We start from the raw sequence: 11,203 nt of genomic DNA, 5'->3' as shown, positions 1-11,203 counted from the left end.
AATATATATTAAAATTAAAGAAGAAAATTATAAAAAGAAAAAAATGGAGAGTGATTCATTTTGCATGTTAAGAATTTGGTTAAATTGGATTGATATAATAAGTGATAGCATAAACATAGAGAGTTAAATAAAGTTATAAATTTAAAGTAATTTCAGAATCATTAAACTAACAAATTGAAACAAGTTGTATGAAATATTGTTAACATTATTCCAACATCCATTTCACATAATTGTTTTAAATTTCTTCTCTTCCATGTGCTATATTTAGAATTATCTCATCAATAAAAGTTTAAATTTATATCTTTCATCTTATTACTATTTTTAATTCAATATCTATTATCTTACCTATAGAGTTTGTATATTGAAATAACCTTTTTAAATTAAATTTATATTATTAAACATGAAATGATTTTTCATTATTAACTTCACATACCACAAATTTTAATAATATGTTAAAAACATTTAACATTACTTGTATGACATTTCAAAATAATTTTCATTTCATGTAACAAAAATAATTGCAGTTTCACTCAACAAATGGACAATAGCATAGTTATTTAAACATTTTTTTTTTCATAACACACTAATCAAAACTATCTAATATATCATCATCACCTAATATTTCATGAATGTCTCGTTCGAGGTGAGTTTAATATAGTATGTCTATCATGCTTATCTGATCAATATATTTAAGAATGCACATAAATCATGTTTATTTGTCACTCAACTATTATTCAATCATATGAGAAATTAAAACTATTGTGTGAACTTCATTGTTCTCCCTAAACAAAAAATTCATCCTTATACCCATAATATTCAACTTTATACTAAGAACTATTTTAGCCTTTTATCTCATGACTGTGTATACAAATGGCCAGATCATACAAAATGAGAAAGGTGTTCATTTTCAATGTACTTCTCCTAAACTACTTAGGGTCTCATTCAAGTGCACCTTCTTTATTTGAAAAAAAAAACCCAATTTGATTTAGGTATTCCCAGTGACATAACATTGAAGAAATTGTATCACCGTCAACCTAAAGTTACAAATGCCGATCTAACTATGTATGATGTTAGCAAGATATTAACTTATGTTTATGTAGCCCTAATGATTGTTTCGAAGTCCCAATTTCCTTTCAATATCATCATTGAAATGTACACTATGTTTATAATATCTACTAAAGAAATTATAATGCTTATAAACCCACCTATAACAAACTCTTTTACAAACCTTAACCCTTTTATTTTCACCAAAACAATACTTTACTTTGGATGACTTATCCCTATAACAATGACCATATAACATAATTGATATTCGTTCAACTATTTCACAAGGTCACACAAGTACTAGATTAGAGACCATAAAAAAGTCACAAAAATCAACTATTGACATTTGATTTTAGTTGTTAATCAAAAGAGCATTGATGACTTTGAACAAATCAAAATTAATGATGTTGTCGTGGTCTAAATGATCAAGCATTGGGAAAAAAAATCAAGGTGTTCACCCAAACGCACAACATGCAAAATCATGAAATAAGATTGGATTATTTGTCTAAATTAAAATTTTTGCCTTAAACAACCTTTGATGAAATTATTTGTGACTTACAAAATAGTAGCTACCTACAAAGATCCACCTTTAATTGAATATATAAGTGTTGTATCAATTCTTTGAGTTCCATTTACTTTGCATTAAGCTTTAACTTAGAGATATATGTAATTTCAATTGCTCTTACATAAATATTATTTTTCAATTTCTATTCCAACAATTAATATTTTTATGTATGCTAATATTATTTATCAATCAACATTAGTCACTATTTGCTCTATCAACATAATTAATTCATCTTCTTCAACTAATAAGTTTTTTCTTTTTCTATCAACATCAATACTGATTATTTTCATTTAATGTTAATTGAGGTTGATTTGTATCAACACATTGATCAAAATTAGTTATCCCATCGATTTCTTGGTTAACATTGAAATCATTTTTTTTTTTTTTTTATGTTAGCCATACCTTTTTTTTATGGAAAGTTATGATACTATTTTTCATCTAATGTAATTTGGTGTTTTTCTATAAATGTTAATAAAATTTATTTTTATTAATATTGTTGAGATTATTTTTACACTAAACTAAATCAAAATTATTTCTTGAGAAACATTTATTAAAATTTTCATCATCCATGTCAATAAATTATTTTTTATTGATCTTAACAATATTTTTCTATTAATATGCTTCATGGTTATATTTGAATCATTTGTCACTCAAAATTGTTTTTTATCAACCAATTATTGTTATTTTTTTTTGAAATTGGTTAAATCTTTTCTTATTATTAAATATGGAAATTTAGACCAAGAACTCTTTTAGATGATATGAGGTGATAAAATATTTTAACTAACATTAATTAAAAAATAAATCATAATTAATGATGCTTTTCTATTAACATGAACTGAAAAAATAATGTAGATTTTAGTAAAAAAAATAAAGCACACATTATAAAATATTTAATTATTAAATATATTTGATATTTTTTTTTTATATTTAATGATCATTGAAGTACTCTTTATCAAAATAAAAAAATAACAAATATTTTTGTCTATACATAAAAAACAAATACTTAAAATTTGATATATTTTTCTCAATATTACGAAATTCTCTAATTTAGCCTTGTTATGGATGGCTGTGAAACCTTTTATTAGTATTGTCAAGTCAGTCTGATTTTTTTGTCAGCTATGACAGAATGAATGTACAGACAACTTTCAAATTTTGTGACTTTATAAATTATCATTTTTAAAATACCAAATTTACATTTCATCAATTTTTTTTATAGGATTTGCATGATATCATAGAAAACTAAATTATCATCCTTAATTTGTAGAAAAACTAAACTAAACTGTACCAAATGTTTTTTTCATTTATAAAACTTGAACTTGATAATACTTTTACTTTTTACTCATATGTATTAAAACATTGTAATTAAAAATTCAACTTAGTTACAACAATGTTTAGAATTACTGTAAAATGCAACAATTGAACTCTTTTAAAATTTAATAAAATCCCATAATTTTGAAGAAAATTTAATGATATATCTGCAGTTGGATAATGAAAATAATTTGGAGTTGAAGAATAACCAGTTGAGTTGTGATTGTGGAATGAGGCCAACTACAAATTTACTTCTCTCCCTTTCATAACAAATTTCATTTCCATCATATTCAATGTCCTTCATTGCAAATAGTTAACAATAACTAATTACCAATTATTGCAGCATTGAGACACCCACCCATGCTAATAATACTACATCATCATCGTCATAATAAAATAAAAATAAAATAATAATTATAAAAAAAGAGAGTTATTAAAAAGAAAAGGAAAAAAAGAAAAAACGATGATGATTCACAGCGAAGGAGGGGCCGCAAAAAGCCAAGGTTGTCGGAATTGGATTTGATTCTTCACTTGGGCTGAGTCTTACGGATTTCTCCGATCGAAGTTCGTCACTTTCTCTCTCTTGATCGACACCCACCACGCGTTAGAGAGAGAAACCCGAGAGATCGGAGATGGGTACGCTTCAGTCTTGGAGGAGAGCCTACGGTGCGATCAAGGACACCACCAAAGTGGGTCTTGCCCATGTCAATAGCGATTACGCGGTAATCACTGTTTCCAAAGATAGGATCTTTCTTTCATTTTATATATCAATATCAATTTTGCTTATGTGGGGTGCTTCTTTGATATTCATTCGTTCCCAATTTTAGGATTTGGATGTTGCCATAGTCAAAGCTTCGAACCACGTCGAGTGTCCCCCCAAAGAGAGGCACCTCAGAAGTGAGTGATTTGTGGGTTTCAGATCCGAATTTATTTGATCTTCTTTTTGGTTTGGCATGGAGAGATGATGTTCATCAAGTTGAATTTTTTACGGCTTTGTTGTAGAGATTCTGTTTGCCACGTCTGCTGTTCGACCAAGGGCCGATGTTGCTTACTGTATTCACGCCCTTTCCCGGCGGTTGGCGAAGACGCGAAATTGGACGGTAGGATTGATGATGACATAGTTCATGTGATCGCTTGATTGATGTGCAATTTGATTTTGTTTGAATTTTCGGTGATTTGTTTGCATGTGCTTTCTTGGGCTTGGATTGTTTATTTACTTTATGGGTTCATGTTGTTAGGTTTCTGGCATTTCTTGTTTTTTATATTCCTCTTGGTAGGAAAAGAGAAAATAGAGATTGGTGTCAAATTTGGAAGTAGTTCATCACTGTCAAATTCTTATTCGGATTCATGATGTGAAATTGCGGATGTCATGAATGTAAAACTAATGATTATTTGGATCCTCCTTCCTAATGGTCTGGTGTTGGATTTGTGCTATTTCTGAATTTCGATGATGACTTGTTGCATGTGGCCTACATGACAACATATGCTGAAAGATTTTTTTTACGAAGGATTGAATTCAAATCCATTTTGATTGAGGATGAGATAGTGGATCCAATTTGTTTGATAATTCCATTTCTTATTAGTGCTAAAAACTGCATTTTCCTTACATTTTGTTTAACTTGCCACTGGTTTAGATGGTTTCTCATATAAGTTTATTATTATATGCCAAGAAATTGTATTCAGTATTTCCCATCATGTTGTGAGGTTGTCAGTGTCTGCTTTTCTCACATGTTATTTAAGGATCAAGCAAGCAGTGATCACAGGCTCAGAATTTGCTTTGTTTTTTTATTTTCATTTTCAGTTTATATGTTTTCACAAATAGCTACATAAAAGCCACCTTATTTTCATTTTTTTTCCTGTTATTAAACTTTGGTGATGGAAATGTTGAAGTTTTTTTTATACCCCCTTAGTAGTTAATTTTTATAGTTGTTTGGGAGAGAATGGTATTCCATAAAACAAAATGGCCATTATTTTTTTCTCATTTTTTTTTTTCAATTACTGGTTAGAAACATGGGAAATTCTTGTTCATTTAATTTAATGGAAGTCCTAAATACCACCAACATGGTTTTAGTTATTTTTCTAAGATGTTTTCATCAATTGAGCATATAATATTTACTCGATTTATGCCTAGGTCTAAGCAATGTCAGTTTTATGAGCATCAAATATTTTCTTTGTATCTGTATTTTTAACATCAGTTTCTCATTATTGTTGTATAATGCGTATACATGTATATATAGATGTAGATGTAGGAATGCTTATATTTCACTTCCATCTGGCTTGTTCACAGGTGGCATTGAAAACACTGATAGTCATCCATAGGTTATTGAGGGAGGGTGATCCTACTTTTAGAGAAGAACTTCTGAATTTCTCACAAAGAGGACGGATTCTCCAACTTTCGAATTTCAAGGATGATTCTAGCCCAATTGGTTAACTTTTTTTACCCTATCATCTTTATATTGTATTCTTTAACTTTCATATGGGCTTATGTTAGGTTTCTAACTGTACTATCTAATTTTGTTCTCGTATAATTTTATTTGCTTTTAGCTTGGGATTGCTCTGCCTGGGTACGTACTTATGCACTATTTTTAGAAGAAAGACTTGAATGTTTTCGGATTCTGAAGTATGATATTGAAGCTGAGCGTCTACCCAAACCTGCCCAAGGGCAGGAGAAGGTAATATCAATAAACATCTATCGTACTCTTTTGGGATTATTGGTACTAGTAGCATTTGCTGGTCTAGTAAATAGTACCCAACTTATTCTGCATCATGTGACAGTTGGGGATTCTTGGTTTAATATTTGGTTTATCTTTTTACCCTTGAAATGTTTATCTTGAAACTGCAAGGTTTTGGCAAGAAAGAAGTCCTTTGTGTGGGTGTGTGAATTTTCACTCATGTTTTAGAGGTTTCCAAGTATGATTAGTTAGAGAGGTTGAAACTTGGAGGGACAGGGATTCAACTTAAATGGAAGGAGGGGTAGAAGGGAGTGGCATTTAGATTTGTTAACGTTGGGTAAACAAAACTGTGGTTCAGTTGTAATAAGGGGAAATCATTGGATGAGAGATTTTTCTGCTTGTTCTGTTTATTTTTCAGTCAAGCAATAAAATCACTCTTTTCTCTTCTTTATTCCATTGTGCTATGATGCATATGAGTATCAGATATGACACTTATCCGATACTGCGATTCGTATCATCTTGAAAAATATAGAATATAATATGTTTAGATATAGTTGAAGTGTGTATTTATGCATATATATATATAATTCACAAAATAAAATAATTGCTATTGTAATTTTTTAAAAACCATACTAAAATTGGAAATCAATACTAAATATTATTCAAATTGAATATACTAAATATACTAAACTCAAATGTATATATGAACTAGAAATTACAAATTATAGTTTTAAACATTGCTAAACATAAAATAGAAATTGTAAGTCACTACTAATTGCCTATTTGCCTAGAAATAGGAATAATATCAATTCCATCCCCTCCTTGAGCATCATTTGTAAATAAGGCAACTTCCATATCTAGATAATGCTGCCACTCTATGGTTTCCAACATCATAAAAGTCATCTCATGCATCCCACATCTTAGTGCTCCCCTGGTTATATTCTTCACTTTTCCTGGCCAAAAGTCATCAATTAGTATGCACATAAGCCAAGTCTTCTGCTCTTTTAGGATTCAACCTATTTCTTTTTAATGAGTGAATGAATGAATACGTACTCCAATTTTTTTCACAACAAGATGATGAGCAAGGTTGCACAATAAACTTCAATGCTAGCTTTTGAAGGAGAGGTTCAGAATAACCATGCATCACCCACCAAGATTTAGGATACTATATCCACCTATCTCCAATTGAGTCAAATGAATTAAAGTTATTTGATTTTGATGAGAAGTCAGCATATTCAAGTGCAACCTTTCTTCTCTCCTTACTAGTTGCTAAAAACTTTTTCAAACACTTATTCCTCTCCCTAGAAATCTCTTCCTCCTAATGTGGGGATCCTATTTGAAGTTTCTTGAAGTCATTCTTCACTATAATACCTATAAGTGCAAATGGAGAAAAAAAAATTATAAAATTAGTAACTTTCCAATGATTTACACATCTAAATTATTAAAAAGATGAGAATTGATAGGATAAATTTACCAAGGATTCAAAGAGTGAGCCATGCAATTGAGAGGGGTGCAACTTTTAGTCCATCTATCTGTTTGTACATTATAAACAACTTCATAAAATGATGATGTATCTTTTTCTTCTTTCATATATACATAGATGGAGTCATAAGAAGAAATTGGTGGTGTTGTTGACATTTGTTTACTCTCCAAGTCATCGTAAATAAAACATTGCCTTTGTTTAAAAATAAATAAAATAAATAAAATAAATAATAGGAAAGTAGTAGTAAAGAATGAAAAAAAACTAGTCTATGAAGGAAAGAAAAATACCTTAGGAAGAAGACAAAAGAAGAGACAAAATAAATTGTGTCAAGCACTCCCTCGTAAATCTCCAAACAGTGTGTATAAGGACCTTGGATTAATTTGCTATCTGTATATCTCTGGTTTTTACTTTTCTTTGTAAAAAGATTAATTGATTAGAGTGGAAGAAATTCAATTGAATACTTTTATTTACATTATTGGAATTGTGCACATTTTTATTTAAATTATCTTGCATTGCTGTTTGACATTAAAAACTTCTGAATGTTTAGTAATGGATTTATTGGATATTTTATATTGTGTTTGATTTTCAAGGTCTTCATGTTTAATTGTTCTTTCAAGTAGGGGTACAGCAAGACCAGGGATTTGGATAGTGATGAGCTATTGGAGCAGTTGCCTGCTTTGCAGCAGCTGTTGCATCGTCTTGTTGGTTGCCGGGTAAAATTGTGTATCTATTTTTTTTAAGTTGACAAGTTTATATCAATTTGTTTTAATGATCTTTTATAATAGTACTTTTTTCTGATAAAACAAAGTGATTATGTGCTTGATTTTACAGCCAGAGGGAGCAGCTGTTAGCAATTATGTGATACAATATGCTTTGGCTCTGGTATATGCATTTATTCCTCTTGATCTAAATTTCCTCTTTGTAATTGGCTCAGGGATATAGAATTTACAGATACAATATATAAAACGTTTCTTAGTATGTTGATTTTGCAGTTATGGAAGTTTTTCTTTGATTTCTATTTATATGGATTAAACTTTAAAATTTGAATGTTGGGTTAGAATTTTGAAGTTTGATTGGGACTGAGGCTATCATAAATATTAGGTTGTTAATAGTTGGAACTGATTTCAATTGTTTCTGTAATAAACTCTGTTTAGGAAAGGAACAACAGCATGGCAACAATTTGTCATCATTGTTAAATGATTCCTTGTTAGTAAATAGTTGTTAATTTGGGGCTGATGTAACTGATGACCAACTTGATATTGATCTTGCTTCTTTTGTTCATTCTAGGTACTGAAAGAGAGCTTCAAGATTTATTGTGCTATTAATGATGGCATTATCAATCTTGTTGATAAGGTAAATTTGTCTATCCTTATTTATGCAATGAGTATCAAATTTAAATAACGTGTTATATACTGAAAAATAATAATTTCCTTGTAGTTTTTTGAGATGCCCAGACACGAAGCTATCAAAGCCCTTGAAGCTTACAAACGTGCAGGTCAACAGGTGATATTTTTTGCTGCTTTTATTACTTTAAGCTAAATACTTGGCTTTTTCATTTTACTTTCATGATGTGGTGCTTGTATTAAACACCCAAATTGCTGCAGGCAGCAAGTCTATCTGATTTCTATGATGTTTGCAAAGGGTTGGAACTTGCTAGGAATTTTCAGTTTCCTGCCTTAAGAGAGGTATGTCTACGCTTACTGCAATCTCATACTTTGATTTAAATAGCTTTTCCTGTTCATTTTTTATGTGGATTTCCAATTGTTTGCATTGTTGATTCTTTAGCCTCCACAATCTTTTCTTACTACCATGGAAGAGTACATTAAGGAGGCACCACGAGTGGTTACAGTTCCAAGTGAACCATTGGTTAGTATCGTTTATTTAATTTATGCCGAGCGTAGGTGTCACAGTTCCTTTGTAAATTGGTTTTGTTGTGATTATGTTTAGCTGAATTTTGGTTGGACAACAATGTATATTTTTCCATGTTTTCTTTTACATTCTAGTTCTAGCCACTAATTTATTGTGTTGTATCAACAGCTACAATTGACTTACAGACCAGAAGTTCTTGCAATTGAAGATACCAAACCATCTGTTGAAGAACAGGAGCCACCAGTTCCTGTTGATAATAATGTTGTCTCTGATTCTGAACCCGCACCTCATCCACCACCACCACCATCTCATAACAATTTTGAAACTGGAGACCTGCTGGTAGGCTTTTGGATCCCCAAGGTATATGTTTTTTTTATGATTTATTTTCCTTATTCTGTCCTTGTTGCAGGGACTGAATGACAATGCGCCTGATGCATCACTCATAGAGGAAAGAAATGCTCTTGCCCTAGCCATAGTCCCCACTGAAATCGGTGAGTTATATTTTTCTGCTTAGCAACATTTAGTGGATTGTTTTGCTCATCCTCCGAAATGTGACTGTTTTGTGCTCATAGGCACTACATCAGCTTTTAACTCAACTTCTGCTCAAACAAAAGATTTTGATCCAACTGGATGGGAGCTTGCCCTGGTCAGCACTCCAAGTACTGATATTTCGGCAGCAAATGAGAGACAATTGGTAGGACCTTCACGTGACCTTTTCTAGATTATTAATATATATGCATTGATATTACTGTGAAAAGTTTCGAATTGTAAACTACGTAAAAATAAATTCGCTGTTGATTATTGGCCGACATCTAGTAAAGTATAGATCACAAAGGAACTTTCATATCAATAAGTTAGTTTCCACTCTATTATATGCTCCCAAAGTCAATGTATTATATGATTCCTAAGCTATAATATTTTAACTATTTATATTGGTAATATTTACCACGGATAAACCTAATAGTATCTCATAATTCAACCGAGTAACCAATGAAGATTACATTGTTCAATAAATTATTTGATGGCACTATCATCAATAAGATTTGGTGTTAATCTACTGTTAAAACATATGCATTACAAACAGGAGCTAAGGGTACATGTCATTTGGTTGTTTAGATCCGCTATGAATCTTTTATCACGAGACGTTTGATCTGTGAATGTAGGCTTTTTTCTGACACCAATAGGGTATAGGGTCCATACGTATTTAGCTTAACTGCCTGATGAACATAAGTGTAGATGGTCCACAGTGAATGATGAGATGTCTAATTGAGCTGTGTTTGATATTTTGATCATTGAATGTCAGGCTGGTGGATTGGACTCTCTCACTCTTAATAGCTTATACGATGAAGCGGCATACAGATCTTCTCAACAACCACAATACGGAGCACCAGCCCCAAATCCATTTGAAGTGCATGATCCATTTGCTTTATCAAACAGCGTCCCTCCCCCTCCTGCTGTCCAAATGGCAGCAATGCACCATCAAGCAAATCCTTTTGGACCTTACCAACCATTTCAGCCTCAGTCACAGCCACCACAGCAGCAGCATATGTTGATGAACCCAGCAAATCCCTTTGGGGATGCAGGATTTGGAGCATTTCCCCCCAATCCTGTTTCTCACCCACAGAACAATCCATTTGGAAGCACAGGCTTGCTATAAGAATGCATATCTTTTTGGAGATAGGAGGATGTATTTAATCAATCAAGTTGGGTTGGTTTTGAGGAAATTGTAACATGGGTTTCTCATTTGTTGCTAGTTATAGATGTTTTCTGGAATGAGAGGGGTTGTGCCTTGTAAAATCGAGATAACACAATGTATTGATCATTTTATGATATACATAATGGTGGGATCGCTTTTTTTTAACATTTCCCAAATCCAGTAATTGGAATGGAATACTTTTACACATGTTCATATAATCCAGTATTGTGTGGTTGTATGGTTTGTATTATTAGATAATGCATCATACTGTTAAGTCTTTAACTGCTGCAAATGAAGTTTCTTGTTTATAACTAGGGGGAGGGAACTAAAATTGAATCATCTGGGATTGTTTCTTTTTCTCATATCTAATCAATGCCAATGATTCTGACTTTTTTCAACATTTGAATTCCAAATGTATATCTTATATTATTATGATATTTTTTACTTTAGAGCATATATTAGGTGGTGTATGTGTATATATATATATATAAATTTATCTGTATCTATAAGATCAAGTCTTCAGAAATGGCAGGATATGTAGAAAAAGAAAAGTATAGGTTCCCATG

General features: G+C 31.2%; 1 protein-coding gene across 1 annotated transcript; it reads left to right on the top strand.

The window, feature by feature from the left end:
- The first annotated feature begins 3,253 nt into the window (after window positions 1–3,253).
- Window positions 3,254–10,802, top strand: LOC137811637 (putative clathrin assembly protein At2g01600). Its single transcript, XM_068613440.2, has 15 exons — window positions 3,254–3,639; window positions 3,745–3,814; window positions 3,920–4,017; window positions 5,205–5,343; window positions 5,462–5,589; window positions 7,693–7,785; window positions 7,904–7,954; window positions 8,360–8,425; window positions 8,510–8,575; window positions 8,677–8,757; window positions 8,858–8,938; window positions 9,110–9,280; window positions 9,351–9,432; window positions 9,514–9,635; window positions 10,245–10,802. The coding sequence occupies exons 1-15, from the start codon at window positions 3,550–3,552 to the stop codon at window positions 10,596–10,598; spliced, it is 1,692 nt and encodes a 563-aa protein (XP_068469541.1). The 5' UTR covers window positions 3,254–3,549; the 3' UTR covers window positions 10,599–10,802.
- Window positions 10,803–11,203: the final 401 nt, after the last annotated feature.

Source organism: Phaseolus vulgaris, chromosome 2, assembly GCF_051622355.1.
Source record: "Phaseolus vulgaris cultivar YP4 chromosome 2, ASM5162235v1, whole genome shotgun sequence".
Taxonomy (NCBI): Eukaryota; Viridiplantae; Streptophyta; class Magnoliopsida; order Fabales; family Fabaceae; genus Phaseolus; species Phaseolus vulgaris.
Note: the sequence above shows the minus strand (reverse complement) of the source record. Positions and strands in the feature narration are given on the sequence as shown.

Excerpts from the sequence above, each read along its gene's own strand:
- LOC137811637 (XM_068613440.2), top strand. The coding sequence starts at position 3,550 with ATGGGTACGCTTCAGTCTTGGAGGAGAGCCTACGGTGCGATCAAGGAC. Across the intron at positions 3,640-3,744 it reads ATGTCAATAGCGATTACGCG|GATTTGGATGTTGCCATAGT; the intron begins GTAATCACTGTT and ends TCCCAATTTTAG. Across the intron at positions 5,590-7,692 it reads CTGCCCAAGGGCAGGAGAAG|GGGTACAGCAAGACCAGGGA; the intron begins GTAATATCAATA and ends TCTTTCAAGTAG.